Source organism: Gymnodraco acuticeps, unplaced genomic scaffold (assembly GCF_902827175.1).
Source record: "Gymnodraco acuticeps unplaced genomic scaffold, fGymAcu1.1, whole genome shotgun sequence".
Classification (NCBI taxonomy): domain Eukaryota; kingdom Metazoa; phylum Chordata; class Actinopteri; order Perciformes; family Bathydraconidae; genus Gymnodraco; species Gymnodraco acuticeps.
Window position 1 is genome coordinate 6,770,654 of NW_022990295.1, and position 19,910 is coordinate 6,790,563.

At 43.3% G+C, this 19,910-nt stretch overlaps 1 protein-coding gene across 9 annotated transcripts in view; it reads right to left on the reverse strand.

Moving 5' to 3' along the window:
- Nucleotides 1-1,967: 1,967 nt before the first annotated feature.
- Nucleotides 1,968-19,910, reverse strand: part of LOC117549986 (protein unc-79 homolog) — a 32,853-nt gene continuing 14,910 nt past the window's right edge. For 3 of the 9 annotated variants that reach the window (XM_034222227.1, XM_034222229.1, XM_034222230.1), the window contains 35 exons: nucleotides 19,344-19,499; nucleotides 18,792-19,007; nucleotides 18,420-18,647; nucleotides 17,717-17,858; nucleotides 16,971-17,050; nucleotides 16,739-16,887; nucleotides 16,325-16,482; nucleotides 14,719-14,900; nucleotides 14,420-14,621; nucleotides 14,098-14,280; nucleotides 13,394-13,462; nucleotides 12,689-13,026; nucleotides 12,391-12,573; nucleotides 12,043-12,205; nucleotides 11,682-11,831; nucleotides 10,347-11,564; nucleotides 8,662-8,763; nucleotides 8,081-8,197; nucleotides 7,792-7,894; nucleotides 7,574-7,714; nucleotides 7,409-7,447; nucleotides 7,178-7,290; nucleotides 6,892-6,977; nucleotides 6,324-6,497; nucleotides 5,960-6,028; nucleotides 5,755-5,865; nucleotides 4,431-4,535; nucleotides 4,255-4,332; nucleotides 4,044-4,133; nucleotides 3,784-3,959; nucleotides 3,290-3,473; nucleotides 2,990-3,193; nucleotides 2,793-2,870; nucleotides 2,659-2,700; nucleotides 2,269-2,560 (listed from right to left, as the gene is read on the reverse strand). In XM_034222227.1, coding sequence (XP_034078118.1) covers nucleotides 2,372-2,560; nucleotides 2,659-2,700; nucleotides 2,793-2,870; nucleotides 2,990-3,193; nucleotides 3,290-3,473; nucleotides 3,784-3,959; nucleotides 4,044-4,133; nucleotides 4,255-4,332; nucleotides 4,431-4,535; nucleotides 5,755-5,865; nucleotides 5,960-6,028; nucleotides 6,324-6,497; nucleotides 6,892-6,977; nucleotides 7,178-7,290; nucleotides 7,409-7,447; nucleotides 7,574-7,714; nucleotides 7,792-7,894; nucleotides 8,081-8,197; nucleotides 8,662-8,763; nucleotides 10,347-11,564; nucleotides 11,682-11,831; nucleotides 12,043-12,205; nucleotides 12,391-12,573; nucleotides 12,689-13,026; nucleotides 13,394-13,462; nucleotides 14,098-14,280; nucleotides 14,420-14,621; nucleotides 14,719-14,900; nucleotides 16,325-16,482; nucleotides 16,739-16,887; nucleotides 16,971-17,050; nucleotides 17,717-17,858; nucleotides 18,420-18,647; nucleotides 18,792-19,007; nucleotides 19,344-19,499 — 6,018 coding nt within the window. In that variant the 3' untranslated portion in view covers nucleotides 2,269-2,371. Of the gene's footprint in view, nucleotides 2,561-2,658; nucleotides 2,701-2,792; nucleotides 2,871-2,989; nucleotides 3,194-3,289; nucleotides 3,474-3,783; nucleotides 3,960-4,043; nucleotides 4,134-4,254; nucleotides 4,333-4,430; nucleotides 4,536-5,754; nucleotides 5,866-5,959; nucleotides 6,029-6,323; nucleotides 6,498-6,891; nucleotides 6,978-7,177; nucleotides 7,291-7,408; nucleotides 7,448-7,573; nucleotides 7,715-7,791; nucleotides 7,895-8,080; nucleotides 8,198-8,661; nucleotides 8,764-10,346; nucleotides 11,565-11,681; nucleotides 11,832-12,042; nucleotides 12,206-12,390; nucleotides 12,574-12,688; nucleotides 13,027-13,393; nucleotides 13,463-14,097; nucleotides 14,281-14,419; nucleotides 14,622-14,718; nucleotides 14,901-16,324; nucleotides 16,483-16,738; nucleotides 16,888-16,970; nucleotides 17,051-17,716; nucleotides 17,859-18,419; nucleotides 18,648-18,791; nucleotides 19,008-19,343; nucleotides 19,500-19,910 lie in introns of all 9 variants that reach the window. The other 6 variants (XM_034222222.1, XM_034222223.1, XM_034222226.1 and 3 more) reach the window with 6 other exon arrangements.

Here is a 19,910-nt window from a genome sequence, read left to right on the forward strand (position 1 = left end):
AAGATGGTAGCAGATTCTGAAACACCTCTGTGAAGTGGTTTCCTTCTTACATTCAATTGTATGGACATGTTCCCATTTCAATTTGCACATTTTAATGATGTGAAACAAACAAGGGGGACAAACCTGTACTCCACAGGCTGATGCAGAGGAGCACTGAAGAGGAATGTCAATGAATTATAATGTGAATGAGGGACCGTAGAGTTTGCCTGCTCTGCTTTAGATGTGCTACTTGATGGTAATGCCAATGGACACTCTGAGCAATTTAAACATTCATGCATTGTCCAGCCAGGGCGCTGTGAATTTCACTGTTATAAAAGCAATGTGACAGCACTAGGCGGGGGGACCAGAGATTGTCCACTGTCTCAACAAGCTTTACGAGGCTCTCAAAAGGTATTTCCATAGAGCAAAGTGGCACTTTCCTAAACACATTCCTAAAAATATCTGGAAATTGTTACTGTACAAAACTAGCAACATGTTGGAGTCTCTTTAATCAAGAAATGTGACTAATGTACACACCTGGTGTTACACCATGCTGATGAATGCATGTGTGTGTTTGTGTGAGAGCCCGAAAAGTCCTTTCAAAGCTGACCTTCACAATCTGTGAGGACCCACTCACACCCTCTCTGCCTGAGAGGGCTTTGGTCAGCGTTAATTACCCTCACTACCTCCAGCTGCCTGCTCATCAGGTCAGCGCTCCCATATGGTCCTCCAGGAGGCAGCAGGCAGGGGCGGGGAAAGTGCTGGATACCTGTGGGACACTGATTACATAAGCTGCTGCTAATGAGAGAGGTTCTTTGGAAAAGGGCTGCGAGTTCAAACGATCACAACGGTGGCAGTGGCTGACAGATGCAACCCCAGAGCCAGGGGGACTTGATTAAACACACAGACACACACACACCTGTGCACATGCTGGGACACACACACACACACACACACACACACACACACACACACACACACACACCTGCATCCTACATCACTTTAAAAGACCAACAGTCACAGAGGCACACAGCAGGAGAGGGGCTCTTTGATGAGCCAAGACTAGAGGTTGACGAGCAGGGGCACTGCAGCCTGATTCAGCTAGCTTGGGGTCACCGGGGAGTGTGTGTGAGAGTGTTTGTGTGTGCATGTTCATTAGTCACATTGTGTGGTATCATTACACTAGTGACTCATTTGGTCCACACCTCTCAACATGGGTCCTTTTACACACAGTAACTAAAAGAACATTAAAAAATATATACATGCAAATCAAATTTGACTTATTTTTGTCCGATAAACCAATTTCTTCTTGCAAAAATACATTTATATCATCAGATCTAATTCATCCTAAAGCTTGATAATGAAATCCTTGCAGCAGCGAAGATCAAAACAGAGATTAATGTGCTGTTCGGCTTTCTAGCCCTGCTGTCATGTCATCTGTTATTCTCAGACAAGAGCTTTGTGGTAATGCGGTTAGACCTCACAACAATGCTTAATCACAACAAACCACATTAGGGCAAAGGTAATTGTGTTTGCTTGGTATATGCGTGGGCCAATCTGTTTCGCTGCTGCCAATGAAGAAGGGAAAGGACAAATGGGGAAGGGGTGCCTTCGACTTTAGGGCGGGGAGGGGGGCACAACCAAAAGTCTTGTTTACCTCTAATGTCTGGCTCCATCTTATCAAGTTACAAAGCTGCTGCTGCAACTCAGATTGGCCTCTGATCGATCAGAGCTCTGATGGCGAGAGGCAGCATGACTGACAGTCCGACAAGGGTCTCAGACGGGAGCTGAGTAATGCATGTCATGCCATTTTCCCGGACACACCAGAGGTTCAGATTCTCGTCTAGCAGAGTGAAAAACAGAGCTGATTTTATCTGCATTATGGTAAACTGGACATTTTCCAAATCAGCCAGGACATCAAAAGGGCAGTAAATGTCACATTTGAATTTAAAAGGGATTTGAAATCCATGTGAAATGAGAAAGTGTACTCATCGTTTAGAAAAACTCATTCTTTTATTATTCGGCTTGCCACCAAGCAACTTAAAAAGTGATAGAATATGAATGTAACATAGTGAGAGTATCTTATATTCAACAAGCATTTGCTTTCACACCCTCACTATTACTAACGTCAATAGAAATTCTCTCTGTTGAATACAACAGATAGGCACCTGATACAATCATCCCACACAAGCCTGCCAAACCTTTAATTATCAGCTCCAGCGATAGTACTTCAAAATAGCATAGATTTACTGTACAGGTATGATACTACTGAAGGTGCTGAAAATGATCCAGTCCATATGAATCCCACACATCATCGGTTTACAGAAGAGTCTGTTTTTTGGTCAGAGAGGATGCAGGCAGGTCTAAAGACCCAGATGTGAGTAGGAGCAGGTCACATGGGGTAGAACTGCGAGGCGGCCTCAGACGACTGGATCTCCACCTGAGCCATCTTGAACTGGGTGCACTGCAGCCATTTGCGCAGGGCAATCGGGGGGGCCCCAGATGTGGGGCCCAGCAGACACTGATGGTTCACACGGTTCTGGATGGCCTGGAGACGTAACTGCAGCCCAGCAGAGAGATGCTGATGAACAAGAAAAGGTAAGATGAGTCTGTAATCCTCTTAAGAGTCAATGGTTACCTGCATATTATAAATCTGTATCAACATCTTAAAAGCTTTACCTTAAGGTTTGACTGAATCATGGGTAGCCACATAGGAATTAACTGTAGGAAGAAATGAGGATGGATAAGTATTAGATTAGTGTTAAGGTGGTTATATATGAACCATTTAGAGAGATACTAGAGTCATATCAAACCTTGACAAAGATGGTTGAGTTGCACTCCTGCAGGGCTTCCATCAAACTAATGACATGAAGACACACCATTTCTACCATCTGAGAGAAAGAAACAAATACAATCAAACTGTGATTTTCTCTATCATAGTTACAGTTTTCACATCATTTATGAAACAGAAATCATTACAGACATTTTAATTAACAGGCAGAACACTCACCACTTTATTGTGGGCCATGAGCTGCAGGATGCTGGGTGTTACCCGACTCCAGAACTCCAGGCCAGTGAGGATGGCGCTGGAGGAAAACTCGGTCTGGTTCTGGTTCTGCAGGGACGGAGCAGCGGCCGCCTGCTCGCAGTAGATGGTCCACAGCTGGGCGAACATGAAGGCGTGGAACAGAGAGCACATGTGCAGCACTGACGTCTGGGGGCAGAGATCAAGAACGATGTGAGGTGGTTATATAGATCATATTAACACAACCTGGGTGGCGCCATTAGATAGATTTGTTTTCTGTCTGACCTTTGACTGTTCTGGGAAACCGATGAGGATGATGATAAGATGATCTGCAATGTGGGAGCCAGCATCCAGAGGGATGGGCATGCAGGAGGTGGAGCCCTGGTGCAGGGCGCAGTGTGTCAGGGAGCCCAGAAGCAGCCAGGACAGCTGACGGATGTGGGACACACACTCAATGAATTCTTTGGGCCTGCAGGGAAAAAAAGGTTTCAATATTCTACAGAATTGTATTTGATTTCTTCATAGGATTATACTAAACATCTGTTAGTTTAACATTTGTGTTGGTTCACGAAAGGTACATAAAACAGATTTGGTTGTATCCGCAGTGAAGATCATTTTCAAGGTTTGACCACTCTGCTTTCACACCAATACACTTTCAACATTTCTTACAACCTTGCTGTATATATCACCACAGATAGATGAGGCAATATGTTTTAATGTAATTCGGGACTGTCTCTTTAAGACATTACTAAACCCATCTGCTGTTTTCTCATTTTTACCCTTGTTGCATGGTGGATGGCGGATGATAAAGCCAAGGAAGATATCGGACCACAGCTTTGTTATCACGGTGATTGCCTTTGCTGATCTCCATGGCAGCAACTTGTGCCAAGCCCACTTTCAGGTTCCCCCCGAAAGTGTCCTCATGCAGAGGCTGACAGCAAGCCTTCATATGGCTCTGCGTAACACATTTGGAAAAAGGAGAAGATAAGGCTGGACAATAGGAAATATATAATATGCATATGATAAGAACAAGACTTACTTTAAGTTTGGTTAATGTGTGCATATCTGCAATGAAATCCAGGAGTTCACTTATGTATTGTCTCATGCATTCCATGGCTGCTGTTGTGCACTGTGGAGAACAAAAGCAGTTTATCCTTTAGGAGGAATCACAGCGGGCTCCATCTTTATTTCCTGCTGCTTAATGAGGCTGATTCTAATAGGAGACAAACACACATCGGCTAAAGTCTTACCCCCGGCAGCGTTAAGATCATGTGCTTTTGGATGATGGTGGATTCTGCTAGCCGTGTACCGATATCTGCACAAACAAACTGAGAAATCCCACAGTGGTTTTACATTTGTATTCAGGATGCAACACTGTGATTTATGTGGATCTTGTAAACTGTGCATAAAAGAGCATTCTTTTTACCTGGACCAGCAGTAACAAGTTTGTGTCGGGCAGAGGAGACTTGAACTTGAGAGCCTGCAGGAGCTCTAACACCACAATGCGGGACATGTAGAACTTATCTCTCTCCTGGATGGGGAGATAGAGAGTGGAGTAAATGTACCGATGCAGCAAGACTGCCTTTTTCTATTATCACTCTCCCTTACTCATGCTGCGAGGAGAGCATAAACTCTGTAGCCTGAATAGAGGGGGAAGGACAGGCAGCGAGAGGGGAGGGAGGGGAGGCAGGGAGACAGAGAATAGACAGAGAATAGGGAAGCTGAGGAGTAGATTTAGGCCAGTCCAGATCTCTCCTCCCAGAGTCCCAGGCAGCTCAGATGAGGCTGTCAGGCTGCCTTCTCCCTCCCTGAGGACAGGCTCTCTCTTTGTTCATCCCTTCCACACAAAGCCCAGCTGCCTGTTTACAAACCACACTGTCATCTTCTGGCTTCCACTTTGCCTCACTCTTTCTCTATGCAGTCATGTTTGCTTATATTCGGCGCAGGCACATGCTCCTCCGCTCGTACAGAATGCAGAGCTGCTTCTGACTTAATGCGCATACCTGTACGCAGCACTCTCATAATTAAAAGTTAATGGAGCATGTCCGTTTGGTAAATAGCTAATCATACTCTGCTAGAGGGCCCAGTTGCATAGTGCAGTGCGGCTTTCACAAATGATGCATGGCGGGACAAACTTTAGTAGGACTAGTAAATGTGACTATGTGTCCTTAAAATCTGACCTCCAAAGATAACTGGGGGAAGCTTCCCAGAAAGCTCACCTCTTCATAAAACAACTGTAAAGGACAGGTTCCAAAGCAATTGCTGATAGTGACTCTGGGTTTTGAAAAGTGGATATTATATGGTGAGGAATTGAAGAGGGTCTAGAAAATCCATACTGCAGGAGACATAAAGCATGCAGCGCTGACAGTGGTAGAGGACTGAGGATCCATCTGGCCCAACCGTGCAGACAGCCCTGGCTCCATCTCTGTCTGAGACAGCCGCTCAGAATCACACCGGTCGGCCCTAGCACACCAACTAATCATGTTAATCAATACTAGCTGATTGCCTACTTAATCATCTGTGACACATGGCCACATTTCTGGCTGACTGGAGAGTAAGGGAAGTAGGTAAAGCACCCACAGAGTGATGAGCCAGAGGCCTGTGAACAGCAGCTTAACATTTTGAACACTGCAGATTAGTTTAAAAGGTTTAACTCCTAATAATTCCTGATTACTGTCACCATGGGCTTTCTTCCTACTTATGATACTCTATTTACACAAAAGATGTTATGAAAGCACACTCAAGAGTACCTTGTTGAAGCCTTTGTAACATAGTCCGCACAGTTCTACGAGGTAGGAGAGACTGAACATGCCATACTGGATGACAAAGCTCAGCAGCTTGGAGAAAGGCTCCAGGAGGCTCTGTAGGGAGGAAGGAGACAAGAAAAGGTTAAGATAACAAAGGCTTGTATTTTTACTTTTCGGTAAAGTATGACAAATTCTGCTCTGGGCTTACCCGGATTGCATTTGTAGTTGGGATTTTTAGTAGACAAATGATTATCCTTAAACTGGAATCCATGGGGCACTAATGAGACGGGAAAATATTTGGACTGTCAGTTGGTTTTAAAATACCGACGTGGACATACATTACATGATACAGAGCCATATTCCTGGAATTAAAATGTGCCTGCAGTGATAAATTGATTAGAACACATTCAACTGACCTCCAAGGTCAAAAGCGGCAGAGTCAAATCAATTACAATTGTAAGACTCTGTCCTATTGAACCGGACAAGGGCACTGCAAGATGCTTTTCCTCCAGCCATAATCACATTAGACCATATCAGACCATGACTAAGTGAACGGAAGAGTCGATATCTACCTTCAGAGGAAGCACAGAGGGCAGTTTTGTGAGGAAGGTCTGGAACTGGTTGCAGATGGTTGTCCACAGGTTGCTAGGAGAGTCCATGGGAAGGGCCTCCATGAAGGTGGCGATGTTGTCCAGGCAGTGCAGCATTGTGCCCCCTGCTGGCAGACTCTTCTTGTTGTTCAAGCCCTGGAGGGCACAGAGGCATAAACCATAACAGGGTTATATAAGGAGATTCTATAAGCCAAGATATTTCCATTTAACTGATCATTCAGTCCTGATCAATCACAGAGCTGATGATGAGAGCGGGGGTTTAGCACAGTGAAGCACAGATGATTGCTTGGATGAGCTCATGCGTCAGTGGGTTGTTATCTGTGTCATTTATTTAGCTTTAACAGTAACAATAAACCGGTACAGTGGTGCAGAGTAAGGCAGGTTTTCTGGAATGCCCCAATGATGTGTTGCTTTAGATGGGCTTATGCTGTTCATGTAGCTGAAGCCAGAACACATATATTTTGCTTTGACAAGAGCTCCTCCTGCTGGGTAAATGACTCAACACAACTGCCTTAGAAAAAAATCTCACCTCAAGCAGCATGTTTAGGGCAGCAACAGAACTCAAATCATTAAAATCTATCAGGGAGGATGCCAGTGTTCGCAGAAAACTTCCATCTGTAATAAGGAGAAAGGTAGACACTACGTTTCAGACACATTCAAATAAATATGCAAAGAAAGACTGCTATTACTACTATCCAGGTTTATATAAATCAGTCATCAAATATAGTCAAACAAGGTGGAAAAACACACAAATGAGCACTTAAGATATGTACATTCATAGGATTTTTGAGTAGAGTATAGTGGAGTGCGCAGACCTTTGATGTTGCTTTGGAAGAGTTGGGGCAGGATGCCATTAGGGGCCAGCTGGTGAAACATACAGCGGAGGAACTGCTTGGCTACACCTGCTACATTTCCTGGGATCAACATACTGCAAAGAAATCACAGGAAGAAAGGCAGCGTTGGACAGGGGGTCACACTTCACATCTATTATTAAACTCAGCCATAAGCACAGTAAAGGCTTGTGTGACAGCTTTAATGTCTCATACCTCTCAGCTTGTCCAGAAAAATTGGCACTAGATGCCAACCTGAAAGAAGTTAAAGCAGTGGGTTAGGATTCAGGGATGAATTATGCATGAGTTCTGAGGGCGAGTTATGAAACTTCATTTAACGCTGAAGTACTGTGTGGATATGGATTGCAGGAACGGCTGTACCTGCCCACAGACTGCATGATGTCGAGGAGCATGGGCGCAGCCAAATCAGGGCTGAGGTGGATGAACATGGAGAGAACCACCACTGCAAGGCTGAGAGTCTCCTCGTCGTATTCCTCCAGCACGGCTGCACAGTCCCGACACCTGGGGCAATGCATAGAAAAACAGGCATGTTTAAGCATTATGATGACCTGTTTTTAGACAGGTATCTGTTCATTTACCTGTCAGACATCGTGGTAGGCTGCTCATCAATAAACTCCTCGGGCGCAGGGACAAACATGCTGACTGTGCTTGGTGCAGAAAGCAGACTTGTCTTTGTCGGGCCTATAAAAAAAGGAGTTATGAAATAAAACAATAGAAGGCTTTTCTTGTCAGTTATTAGTGGCTGGTTGATGAGGAATAACATGTTGGTTTACTGTTTCTGTAGTTTTCATCTATGTGTTACTACTGTATGTCCATATACTGTATCTCCTTCTATGATGGGATGAAGAAAAGTCTAAAGTGACTGACCCGTCTCCCAGGTGCTGATGTTGTGTGGCGCACTGGATTGGTGCTCCAGCTGTCTCTTCATTAGCTGGCTCATGGTCAGCGCTCCCAGGGAGCCGCGCTTCACCTGACGGTACTGAGCTAAAGGTCAGAGGACGACACCTGGGGTGAGGCAGCTGCCAAGACCGTTTCATCAATACCAACAACTGTGTGCGTTACATTGATATAAACTAGACACACATGAAAAAAGGGGAATATTGTGATTTTATTTAATCATAAGGACAAAATGAGGTCAACAATTTAGCTTAGTCTGTATGACTAACTACACAATTAGGATAAAAGCAACATTAATTTGGAAAAATTAGGTTGTAAAATGTCATATTTCTCTCTGCATTTTCTTAGGAAATGTTAAGGCAAATGTCAAATAATATTATGTTATTTTATTTCATATTTCTAGCATCAGTATCTATTTTAGTTGTCTGCAGGGGTTATAAATAATAGCACCAAAAGAAATAGTAAAACAGTTAGAAAAAGGCCCTCTTAACAAAACCACAACAGTCTAATTGAGTTTATAAGGAGACCAAAGTAGAGCATTTGGATCCTACTTGATACTGAAGAGCGGTGGCTTGTTTCAGGCATAGCAGCTTCGAGCGTTGGTGCTGAAGCCGACTCTCGTGGCTTTTCCAATGTGGACAGAACTTTGTGATCTGCAAGGCAATATGGGTAAATAATGGGCTGGGCTTAGCCATCAGAATTTGGCCAGAATGTATGCCGATAAAAGCTGATAAGATATGGACATTCAGTAGCAATAAGCACTACTTTTGCTACCATTTGTGATTGTTTAAGTGTTTCGTACTAATTTAGTAACCGTTATGTGAAGTTTAATTATTTTGTTTGCTACGCAGATTTAGAGAATCAAAGTTGGCAATTTGATCTGTGATTAAAGTCTTCTTCTTAGTTTGCAGTGACGTGTAACTGTTTGGCTACTTCTGAAAAACGTTTTAAGCGTTAGTATGAAACAAAAACAGTGAACACATACATAGAACACCACAGGACACCACACAGCTGGAGTGGTTAGTTATATACAGATTGGAGGCATTTTTCAGTGTTCACATTTGTTTCCATCCTCAAATAACACATTTCCCTGTGTGTGATTTTTATTTTTGCTGTTGTAATTTATTGTCTTCTGTTTGCTATTGTAGTAAAGTGTTTTTATTGCATGTACAGCACTTTGGCTCGACCAAAAATCGTTTTACAAATGTGCAATATAAATAAAACTTGATTTGATTTCCTTTGTGTCCATTGTGAAATGCCTACTATTTTTGGGTGCATTTTCCCAGCATACCAGGCTGCCATCGGTAACATTGTTCTGAATATGGTTTGAAAACCTTTTCCTAGAATTGTGCGATCCATCAAAGAGATCAACACTGAGATTGAAACAAAGGAAGTAAACGCAGCATCACTGTAGCCTTCAGTCCTAGACTGAGGAACAGTTGATGTGCGAGAGTCAGCAGTACACAGTGATCTGTCAGGAACATAAACTGTGACGAGGTCAGTGATTAAGTCAGCAGCGAGGCTGTGAAGTGGTCCGCGCGGGATTCAACAGTTTTCATCATCTGCTCATTTATTTTCATATTGTACAGAAATGGAAACAGCTTTAACTGGGACCTTAAAGGTGGGGTCGGTCATTTTGGAGAAACCAGCTCGAGTGCGGTAGAATTTGAAAATACACAGCCTGAAAAAATCTGCCACTTCCTTACAGAGCCCCTCCTCCAACACACACGAACGTGCACATGACCAATGAGGGCACGAGATAAGTTTGTGCACAGATGTAAGGCTGATAGGCAGGTAGGCCATCCAGTTACTTTAGCCGGGCCGGCTCAGATGATTGGTCGTGCTACAGCGCTACGGCTTCCACAGATGAAAGCAGTAGTACAGATGAAATCTTGAGCCGGTTGCTACCCCAGGTAAGGAGGTCAGTTTGAGAAACCGGCTGGAGATACACTTTTTGTTATATTCCATGGAATGCTCTTAACATCCCGATAGCAATGAATATCTGAAGTGCTTTGACAACAAATCCATGAAAAAATGTCATCTGTGGAAGTAAGGTATGGTCCTAAAATTATTTTAGCTAAAAGCTTAAAGTAGGCTACTGACTTTCAACCAAGCTGTTGTAAAAAGTGTTTTTAGTGTATTGAATAAGCCTCTTTAAATATAAGACATCATCACACACTTCCTGACCAGCACAGTGGTAAAAAAGGAATGATCTAAAACCATCGTTTTTTCGTACCTGTTTCCGTGGTCTGCTCCCCCCCCAGCTTGTCGAACATATTGAAGGTGATGTCCAGGTATTCCCTCTGGATGGCACTGACAGCGATCTTCCTCTGCTTCCGTTGTCGGGGAACAATCTGGATTTTAAACTCTGCTTCATCGTCCCCATTGTCAGGTTTTTGGTCGCTGTCTGCTTCATCAGCCATGTCGTCGTCATCTTCATCATCCCCATATTCTTCTTCGTCATTACTGTCCCTCTTACTTTTTTCCAGTGAGGAAGGAGGCTCGGCTTTGTCTTCCGGGATGTCCAAGAAGATTGTCCTACCAGAGGGACTGGTCCCGAGTCCAAAGCTGCTCTTTACCTCATCGCACATGTCGTCTAGCGAGAGGTCGGGGACATGTGAGGTCTTCCTCAGCATGTCTCTCTTCTGCTTTAGGGTCATGGGGCTTTCATGGCAGACATTTTCCAGTCTGTCAGGAAGATCCAAAGAGGTGCTGGGAGTCACACGGTTTAGTCTTTTAAACACTAACGCCTGCTCTGAGCCTCCCTCTCCCTTTTTGTCACTGGAACAGTCCTCTACACTCACCTGAACCACAGGAGACAGTCGCAAAGTATTGCTGCTAGCAGGGGAAGGAGTTAACTTTGGGCTGCCGTTGAACTTGGAGGACATGAGGGTGTTAAGGTCGAACTCCTCATCGCTTTCCACGATCCTCAGAGGAGGCAGTGGTTCGAACACCAAGGAGTCGCTGTCAGACATCGAGAGCAGCGAGTGCTTTTCGGGAATGGAGGTGCAGTCGGAGGAAAGGTCGATGAGGTCTTGGTCCTCCTTCCCTTGAGCTGATCCTCCTAGCGAGTCCAGGTCCAGTTTGTCCTCAAAGGTCTCCATGCAGCTGAGGCGGACCTCAGGGATGACAGGCTTTGAGCCCCGCTGGTCGACAGCATCGCTGCCCTCCACCCGAACCGAAGAGCCATCAGATGATCCCTTGCGGTGATGCCTGCCATGATGCGACGTGCGATTGACCTCAGGGGGCGCCTGCATGTCGCAGCGATCAATGCAGGATTTACGTCTGTGTTCGTCCAGGTTGAAGAGGATGGAGTCAGTGTTGGAAATGTCCAGAGACTTCTGCTTGTGCATGGCCTGCAGCCGCTTCTTCCTGGTGCTCTCCTCCCTCACACAGTGCAGAATGCTGTCCTGAAGCGCGCTGGCTTCACGGTACTCTGACAGCTCAATTTCACCTGATTTTGAGAAGAAAAATTATACTTTATCCCAGTGAAAGTAAAAACCCTCCTGTAATCTCAAAAATATGTTCTGCTGTTATACTACGTTTGAATTTGAAAGAGTCTGCTTCTTACTTCTCTTGGCATTCAGCTCCACCGGCTGGTACTTCACAGACTTGCTGCCACCAATCCTCTTCAGACGGGCAAAGAAGGTCTGTGACTCCTTGTTAGCGGCACCAGTCGGTGTGTCATGCACGTCTGACTCATCGAATACACTGTCCTCTTCTAAGATGGAGAGAAATCAACATCAATTGGAGTCATTTTCATCCCTTTTTGCCATCATTATCTACACGCTTTTTTCTTATTTGCAGTCACAAATGCTATCTTTTTAAGACATGAGTTCCCCGTAAAAGCAACAATTAAACAAATAATACAGCAAACTTGACATTTGTGAGGACTGTTGTTGAGATAAACAACATCCTTTATTTTGCTTCACCTTTTTCTTTCTCACTGTAGCGGCTCATGTTAGAATTGTCGCTGTAGAGCGGTCCTGCTGTAGCGTGGGGACGGCAGCTGTGATATTGGGCATTCAGCGTATTGATGGTGATGTGAATCAGATGGAGGACCACTTTATTCCCTTCCATGTCTCTGTAAGGGTACTGTGGAGCACAGACAAATATAATAAGCTTATGTTTTCTCTTTGCAATCCAGCATGTATATCATATTAAGAAAATATACAGCAACATTCAGCAATCACTTAGAGGTGGAAAAAAACATATAATCTAGGGAGTGAATGAATATTCCATGCAATGAAAAGCCACTAACACAGAAATACAAATAGTACCTTATAGAGGATAACTAGCAGGGCTTTGAGCCACATCTGTCTGATGTGTGGCTTCAGGGCCCAGAGAGAGCATCGAGGCGGCTGCTGGAAGTAGTGCCTCAGCTGGGGACACGTGCAGTACTTCAACACCTGGACCACCAGGGGGAGCAGCTGCTTCCCCAAACCAATATTGTAGTCCATCACCTAGAAGAAATAATGTTACACTGTCACATTCCTTACAATGTCTTACCAAAAATACCAGTTAATATGTAAATGAAGAAAATCTCAAATGTATGATAATAGACTATATGTCAGTCACTTGTGCAATGCCGGCGATGAAGGCATTAAAGCAGGTGGAGGTGCGCATCTTCTGAGGTGCAATCATGAAGCAGCCCTCCTGCTGGTCATAGCCGAGCAGCACGAACAGGTGGCGCTTCACTGTGTTGAAAGCTTTGGCACTGCCAATGTCGGCCTCGGCGCTGCTCTGGTCTTTGGACATAAATTTCATGAGCACCATCATGAGCTGGTGAACTGTTTGGTGATCGATGCCGGCGTCCTCGGGAAGCAGGTCTTTGATGACGGTGTCTTCCTCGGGAGACGGGGTCTGGCCTGCAAGAGGGGCTGAAGCGTCAGGGTTAAAGTGCGGGAGGAAAAGTACTGCAGAGAGGAGAGAGGGGGGCCAGAAGGAAGGGTGCAGGCCCGGAGGGGTAACAACATAGAAGGAGGGGGGTCAACAACGCATCCTGTCCAGGTGGAGACATCCTCATGCAATACATATACATCAGAGTGGAATACATAAATGGGGTTAAACAAAAAAACAAGCTAGTTGTTAGCAAGAGTTTTATTTTTTCAGTGTCAGAATTAATGAATAATGAAAAAACAATGACTGTCTCCATGGAGCAAACATTGCTTTTTCATATTTTCTGTCATCATTTCAAGTAGCTTTATTGTTACTCATACTGCATTTTCCTCCAATATGATGTGGTTATGAAGAATTATGTTTCAGATTTAGGTTGTTATTTACCTGGCAGGACTTTCTCTATCATATCTCCCAGTGTCGGGGCAGAGTGCTCTTGCCTCGTAAGCCTTAGAGCTAAAAACCACATATGAAGAACACAATTTAAGATAACTCACAGGGGAGGTAGCACAGGACACATGTCTGAGCTTCACCGCCACATGTGCACACACAAACACATAAACACACAAAACAATATATGACCTCAAAACAGTGTAAAATCCAAGTGTTGTCAAGAACTAGGGCTAATCACAAATATCAAATGACCACATCATGTTTGACACCAACACAAGAAGCATCTCCCAGAACAATGAAAATAATGACATTGTAGGGAGTTACTCCTTTATTAAACAAAGTGGTATTTAGACATTTAAGTGACATGAACGTTGAACAAACATGTGAGAAACATTAGGAAAATGGCTCACCTTTGGTAAAATAGTTTTTGCAAATAGAGGAGCATTTGTTTTACTCACAAGGAACAGGATTTGGGCTGAGATCACCACATTAGGACAACAGAGACAGTAGGTGCTTCTCTACATTAAAAGGGATGATTAACTGACTTGAAAATACAGTCAGGGATGTGACTGTATTTTCAGGTTGAAAAAAGCAACTATGAGGCACTTTAGAGGCTTTGCAAACACTATTCGACCACAGACTGAATGACAGTGACACAGGGTCAGATTCAAATTGACAAGCGAATCTGTGCTACTCACGAATACGGTTGCTTAGTGACTCAGGGAGGGAAAACGCCCGTTTAGACTCCGGTGGGGCTCCCTTCACACTGTCCCGGAGGGAGCGCACGCTCTTCTGACGATTCCTGGCAAAGCGGGCCCGTCGTATCTTCCACATTGCTGCATCGCTGAGGTTGGCTACGTTGGTTCGTACTGCTGTGATGGCTGTCAACAACAATTAAAAAGAGTATAATTTGGAGCACTGTTAGGCTGAAATGTTTATGGTACATTAAATATTCTGTCAAGCAACACGCAGGGTAGTGGGAGCAGCTGTAAAAACGTCTGAATGGGGACAGCTACATACTAGTAGGGAAAGGAAACTCCTTGTTGCAGTCCAGGTGCAGCTGAGCCTCCAGAGATAGCGTTTCAAAACGGTTGACAAAGAACTCCCAGCTGAGCGCAGGAATGTCTTTCTTCAGGCAGTGCAGCAGCAGGAGCTTGCTGAGGATAATGGGCCGATCCCTCACGACAGTGTCGAACTGGAAATCCAGGCACAGGCATAAACCCTGTATAATAAACAACACACAAAGGGACATGAGCGGTTAGATAACACACATTAAAGTCCAATAAGAATTGGTTTTAAATGGGGCCTATCAGGGTGACCTGCAGGGCCGGTCTCTTGATGGTGTCCAGCAGCAGGCGGGCCCGCGTGGCCACGGCTGGGTTGACGTCCTCCACAGACGCCAGGAAGCAGCAGAAAGCTTGAGCCAGGGAATATTTCAGCAGGTGGTTTTTGGTCACGGCCCCGATGTCCAGGAACCGACACAGAACTGCTACCTTTTCCACTGAGTGTTATCATAGGAATACAGAGTTAACAGGAACATTACACAATAGGAAGAGACAACTGAGCTACATGTTCGGCCATAATTAACTCAATATAATAAACAGAACCAGCTATGAGGTCATAAAAGAAGATAAATGAATGTGTTACCTTGGGTTCCTTGAAAGGCGCTATATAAATCCAAGCTATTATTATTATTATTATTTAGCTCTCCATGTCAGCATATTTGTCTTCACATAATGCATGGGTGTATCAATATGGATTCTGTTTTTATAGAGCTTAGGAATAATGTATGAGACTCGGTTTATACATTTTGCATTAAATAATAACAGATATTATGACATTTGGAAATATTGTTTGTAGAAAATATGTACTTTATTATTAATATCATTTATTACGCTATCTTCTCCAATGGCGTAAAAGCAAAAAGACTGTTTTTAGTATAATGCTAAGCTATAATGCTCATAAATGTATTAGTCCCCAGGATGGTGTTCACATACACAAAGATATTGACCACACAATGTCCCACATTCCCTGTGAGGAACAAAATAAGAATGCATTTAGTCTTGAAGAGTAATTTTGTTTTTTTAACCTCGACTCGAATCAAAATCTATTAGAGACACTTTCTTTTTTATAGCAGAAATCAATACACTTTCACCCACACTGGGCTAATGGATACCACATACTGTGGACCACTAGGTGTCAGTGTGGTGGTTAAAAGACATTCCAGAGTAGCCCCACATTGCCTATTCTTCACATTTAAAGGTTGTAAATATATATATATAAAAGCTATATTTGAATGATTTATGTCCATAATTATATCTGTTTCAACACTGCTAATGAAAGGGTGTGATAACATCATCATTCCACATATGATATGATGATATCAACCATCAGGATTTGATTTTGTCATCATTTTACTAGATAAAGACAATGACTGAATGTATTTTAACATTTTTATGGCGTTTATATACACAAAAGGCTAATATCTGTATACCTTTTCAGAAGTGTTAACCATATTTTCGGGGATATTGTAGTTCTATTGTTCTCCTGTTTCCCTTATTTCATATACTGAGTCAGAGGACCTGTCCTCTGCCCTTGTCTCAAGGTCATACTTAAGATATTAATCCCACAATTCCTCTTTACCACCGTTTGAACCACACGGTAACCATGACAACAGGAAGAGATATGGGCAGGAAGTGGTTTAGGTAGCATATTATATAAACAGACTGGGGGTCGTCTAATGGTTCATTCATTACCACCTCACTGGCAAAATAAAATAAATACAAAAATGAACGGTTTAGTCTCAACATGATGAGCTTGATGAGGTGTTAATACCTAGATAGGAGGTTAAATATAATCCTTTGAGCAACAAAAAGCAGATTAACAATGTATGTTATTTTACACCATGAGCTATAAATCTCTCACCCGCTTCAAATCGTATTTTCCAGTCTTTGCTGTTGAAGTTTGTGTTGATGAGGTTCCAGAAGATGTCCGCCCCGTGCGACAGAGACAGAGCGTGGAGAAGCTGAGGCACAGCCAGGGAGGCCAGCTGGCAATACTCTGACTTCAACATGGACCACAGACTGAAACACAAACACACACATTGCTGTCAAGGAGTGTGTTCTGTCTGTACCTGTATAGAGAGTATGTTGCCATAGGTTTATCTGTGGCCATCTCTAAGTTCAGTTGCTATGTTTTTCTGTTTTGCTGTGTGTATATCTGACAAATACAACAAATATCCCTCTGGGACAATAAATCAAAATCAAAACAGAAACTCTAACATGAATAAAACATTTTCCCACAGTTTTGAATCAAAAAGCCTGTCAGCACAGCACACACCTGGGGATGAGCATCTTTTCCTGGATGTAAGCCAGAAACTGAGGGTGATCCTTGCGGGCCAAATACAAACACTCTCCATGGAGACACAGGATCTTCAGACAGTTCAGCATGTTGAACAAGATGTCAGGCTCCTCAAACTTAGACATTTCCTGAATACAGACAAAATGTGTGACTCAAGAGTTGACCACACTCAAGTAAATCACATAACATATCTTTCTCGGTTTTATTATACCTGCAGAACGGTGTATATGAGCTTTAAAGACACAGGGAGCTGCTGGTAGCAGAACTTCTTATCAGAGTTATTCTTCATGGCTGGAAGGAAGAGTGTGGTGTTAGAGACAACGGAATGTTCAAATGACTCTGCACCTTGACAGATCAGACATGGTTAAGTGATGAGTGTTTCACATATGGATGCTAACACCAGTCCTAAATTGATGCCACTTTTACTTCTATATGGTAAATGTGATGCTAGATCTGGTAGCCCTTTAGCTTAGTTTAAAGACTGTAAACAGTGGGAAATATGTAGTTCCTCCTGGTCAAGAAATAATAAGGTACATACATCTCAGTGAAACTGTGTGGGTTATGGTGTAAAATAGATAGCAATACAAGTGCCAGTAGGCTGATTTGTATTGCCTTTTGATATAGTTAGGCTAGCTATTTCCTGCTAGCTACTAGCGGTAGCTTTTATTTACCATAGGCCTACAAACATGAGAGTGGTATCAATCTTCTCTTCTTATAGGTGGCAAGAAAGCAAAACATGTCTGCCAAAATGTTGAACTTTTCTTTTAAATATAAATCTACAGCTAACAACTGGTAAATAGGCTATAGCAAAGTAGTTTAGCTTAGCTTCAGAAAATAAGCATATTTCTTAAGATGGGGAATTATTGGTATTCTTCTGGCAGTAAAAAGTAAAAAAACATGTTTTGTCATGGCTAACACATTTAAAGATGTTTAACTGTGTAAAGAACTGGTACACACATGGGTTATCAGGAGAATTGTTCGTGGGGTTTTCGGTGTGCACGCCCTTTTGGCTGTCTCCTTCCTGACTTCCATTTGATGCACCGAGGGAGAAATCTGGCCCCGACATAAGCAAGGTCTCCTCCAAACAATCTGTAGGTTCCTGCAGGACAAATAAACACTTTCATAACGTCTCATTTATATATTTCATCCTCATTAGTAATTCAGCTCAGCGTGATTTCCATTTCATAATTTAAAATGTCTGTTACCTGCCGGTCCGCTGCAACTCTGACTACTTTTAAATCCAGGCTGAAGACTTTTCTTTTTGCCGCTGCTTTTAATTGAACTATTCACATCTTAAACTGCACTGTAACTTTTATCCATGTATTTTTTCTTTTAATGTTTATTTTATTATCTTTGCTTTTTAATGACTGTTTTTAAATGCCATTTTCTTAATGTCTTTCATTTTTTGTAAAGCACTTTGAATTGCCTTGTGTTGAAAGGTGCTATATAAATAAACTTGCCTTGCCTTGCCTTGCCTTGTTAGATGTCACAAACAAAAGAGACAGAGGTTGAAATTACTTATGAACATATTTTCATTTATAACAACATTATCTCGGCCAGGCACGTTTGGGACATGGGGGGTTTACATGGCATTCATTTAAAAGCCCTGCTTAATGCACAGAATTCAATTAGACCAATTTAAATTCATGCTGTGTCTCACCACAAGGCGGATCTCTTCTCGGGGGGTCAGTCTCTCCAGGAGCTCACAGCCCAGCTGGTAGCACAGGATACTGGATTGGCACAGGCTGCACTCCAGGGCTTTGTCATCCTTCTGGCAGGTGTGAGTGCCCCCCCACGGGGCTTGGAAGACATTATTGACAATGCCCACGATATCCTTCCCCAGGCTGCTGTCTAGACCCAGCATCACACCGTCATCCTGGAGCTCCATCTGGACAGCAAGAGATGTGACCATAAAAATGGGGCAACAAAGTGGAGCCATGAAACTAAATAAGTTCCCTTCGTAAAATATCATCACCAATGAGAATCTGAAATAGTCCCTTTAGGAAAAAATGTTTTGGGAAGGTGTGGTCACCTGCTTTAGGATTAGGTCAAACATGAGGATGAAGCAGCCAAGGTTCATGTCATCATCATCACAGTCCAGATCCAGAGCGCAGTGGCCGGCGGCGTGACCCAGGTTTTTGAATGGGCTGCAGCGCAGGGGGCTACGGAAAGGGCTCCTGAAGGGGCTGGGGAACGGACTGAGGGTGTTGTGTTGCCCGCGGCGTCCTGGATCTGACACCACGCTCACCTACAAGCAAAGATTACATCACTTTATAAAGTAGAGTGAATGTGTTTAACTTCAAATTCAAACTCTTCGTGCTTCTGGCAGTCTTTAAATCTTCATGTCCCCTGTTTACTGTCATGACATGATGAGTGCAGAGTTGCTCTGCTTTAAATTTCAAAGGTAAATCCACATCACAGTCAAGTTAAATTAGGATCTCAAAAGGAGCTATATTTAGACATTGCCTGTTACCATGGTAACACACATTACATGCCAATGAAAGGTATAACAGAAAACAATTATATAAATGTGTCATAATCAAACAGCCAAATGTGTCAGGTGATGTTTTGGTTGAAGTGTCACCCTGCGAGCCCCAGTCCCCCCAGCCCCAGTGTTTTCAGTCAGATCTGAGGCACGAGCCTTCCTCTGATTGGCCAGCTCCTTCAAAGAGTTCACTCCATCAGAGAACATCCCGATCAGCAGCTGAAGAGGCACCACAATGTCCAGCTCTGACAGCACCTGAGTCCAAACAACATAAGGGTTCATTCACACTAATAAGTCAAACAAATGATTTTCCTACATACCGAAAGATCTGCCACTTTCTCAACAAAAAAAAGAGGTTAAAAAGAGGTTAAAGCAATTGTGTACATACTAATCAAAGCATTGAAAAATAATTCATCAAATGTGTTTTTCCAGAAACACATTTTCAAGTTACTCAGGATGTCCTGGGTAATGTATGTAGTTATTTGTTCCTGTTTTATGTTTTTAATCATGTGACTTGTTTTACTTCTTGCCTTTTTCCCGCTGCCTGTTTTCTGTCACACCTGTGTTACATTAGTTGAATAGGGCCTTGTGTATTTAGTCTGTGTGCTTTCCCTCTTTAGGGTTGGATGCTCTGTGCTTGCTGTGTGAGTTTTCAGAGGTACACTA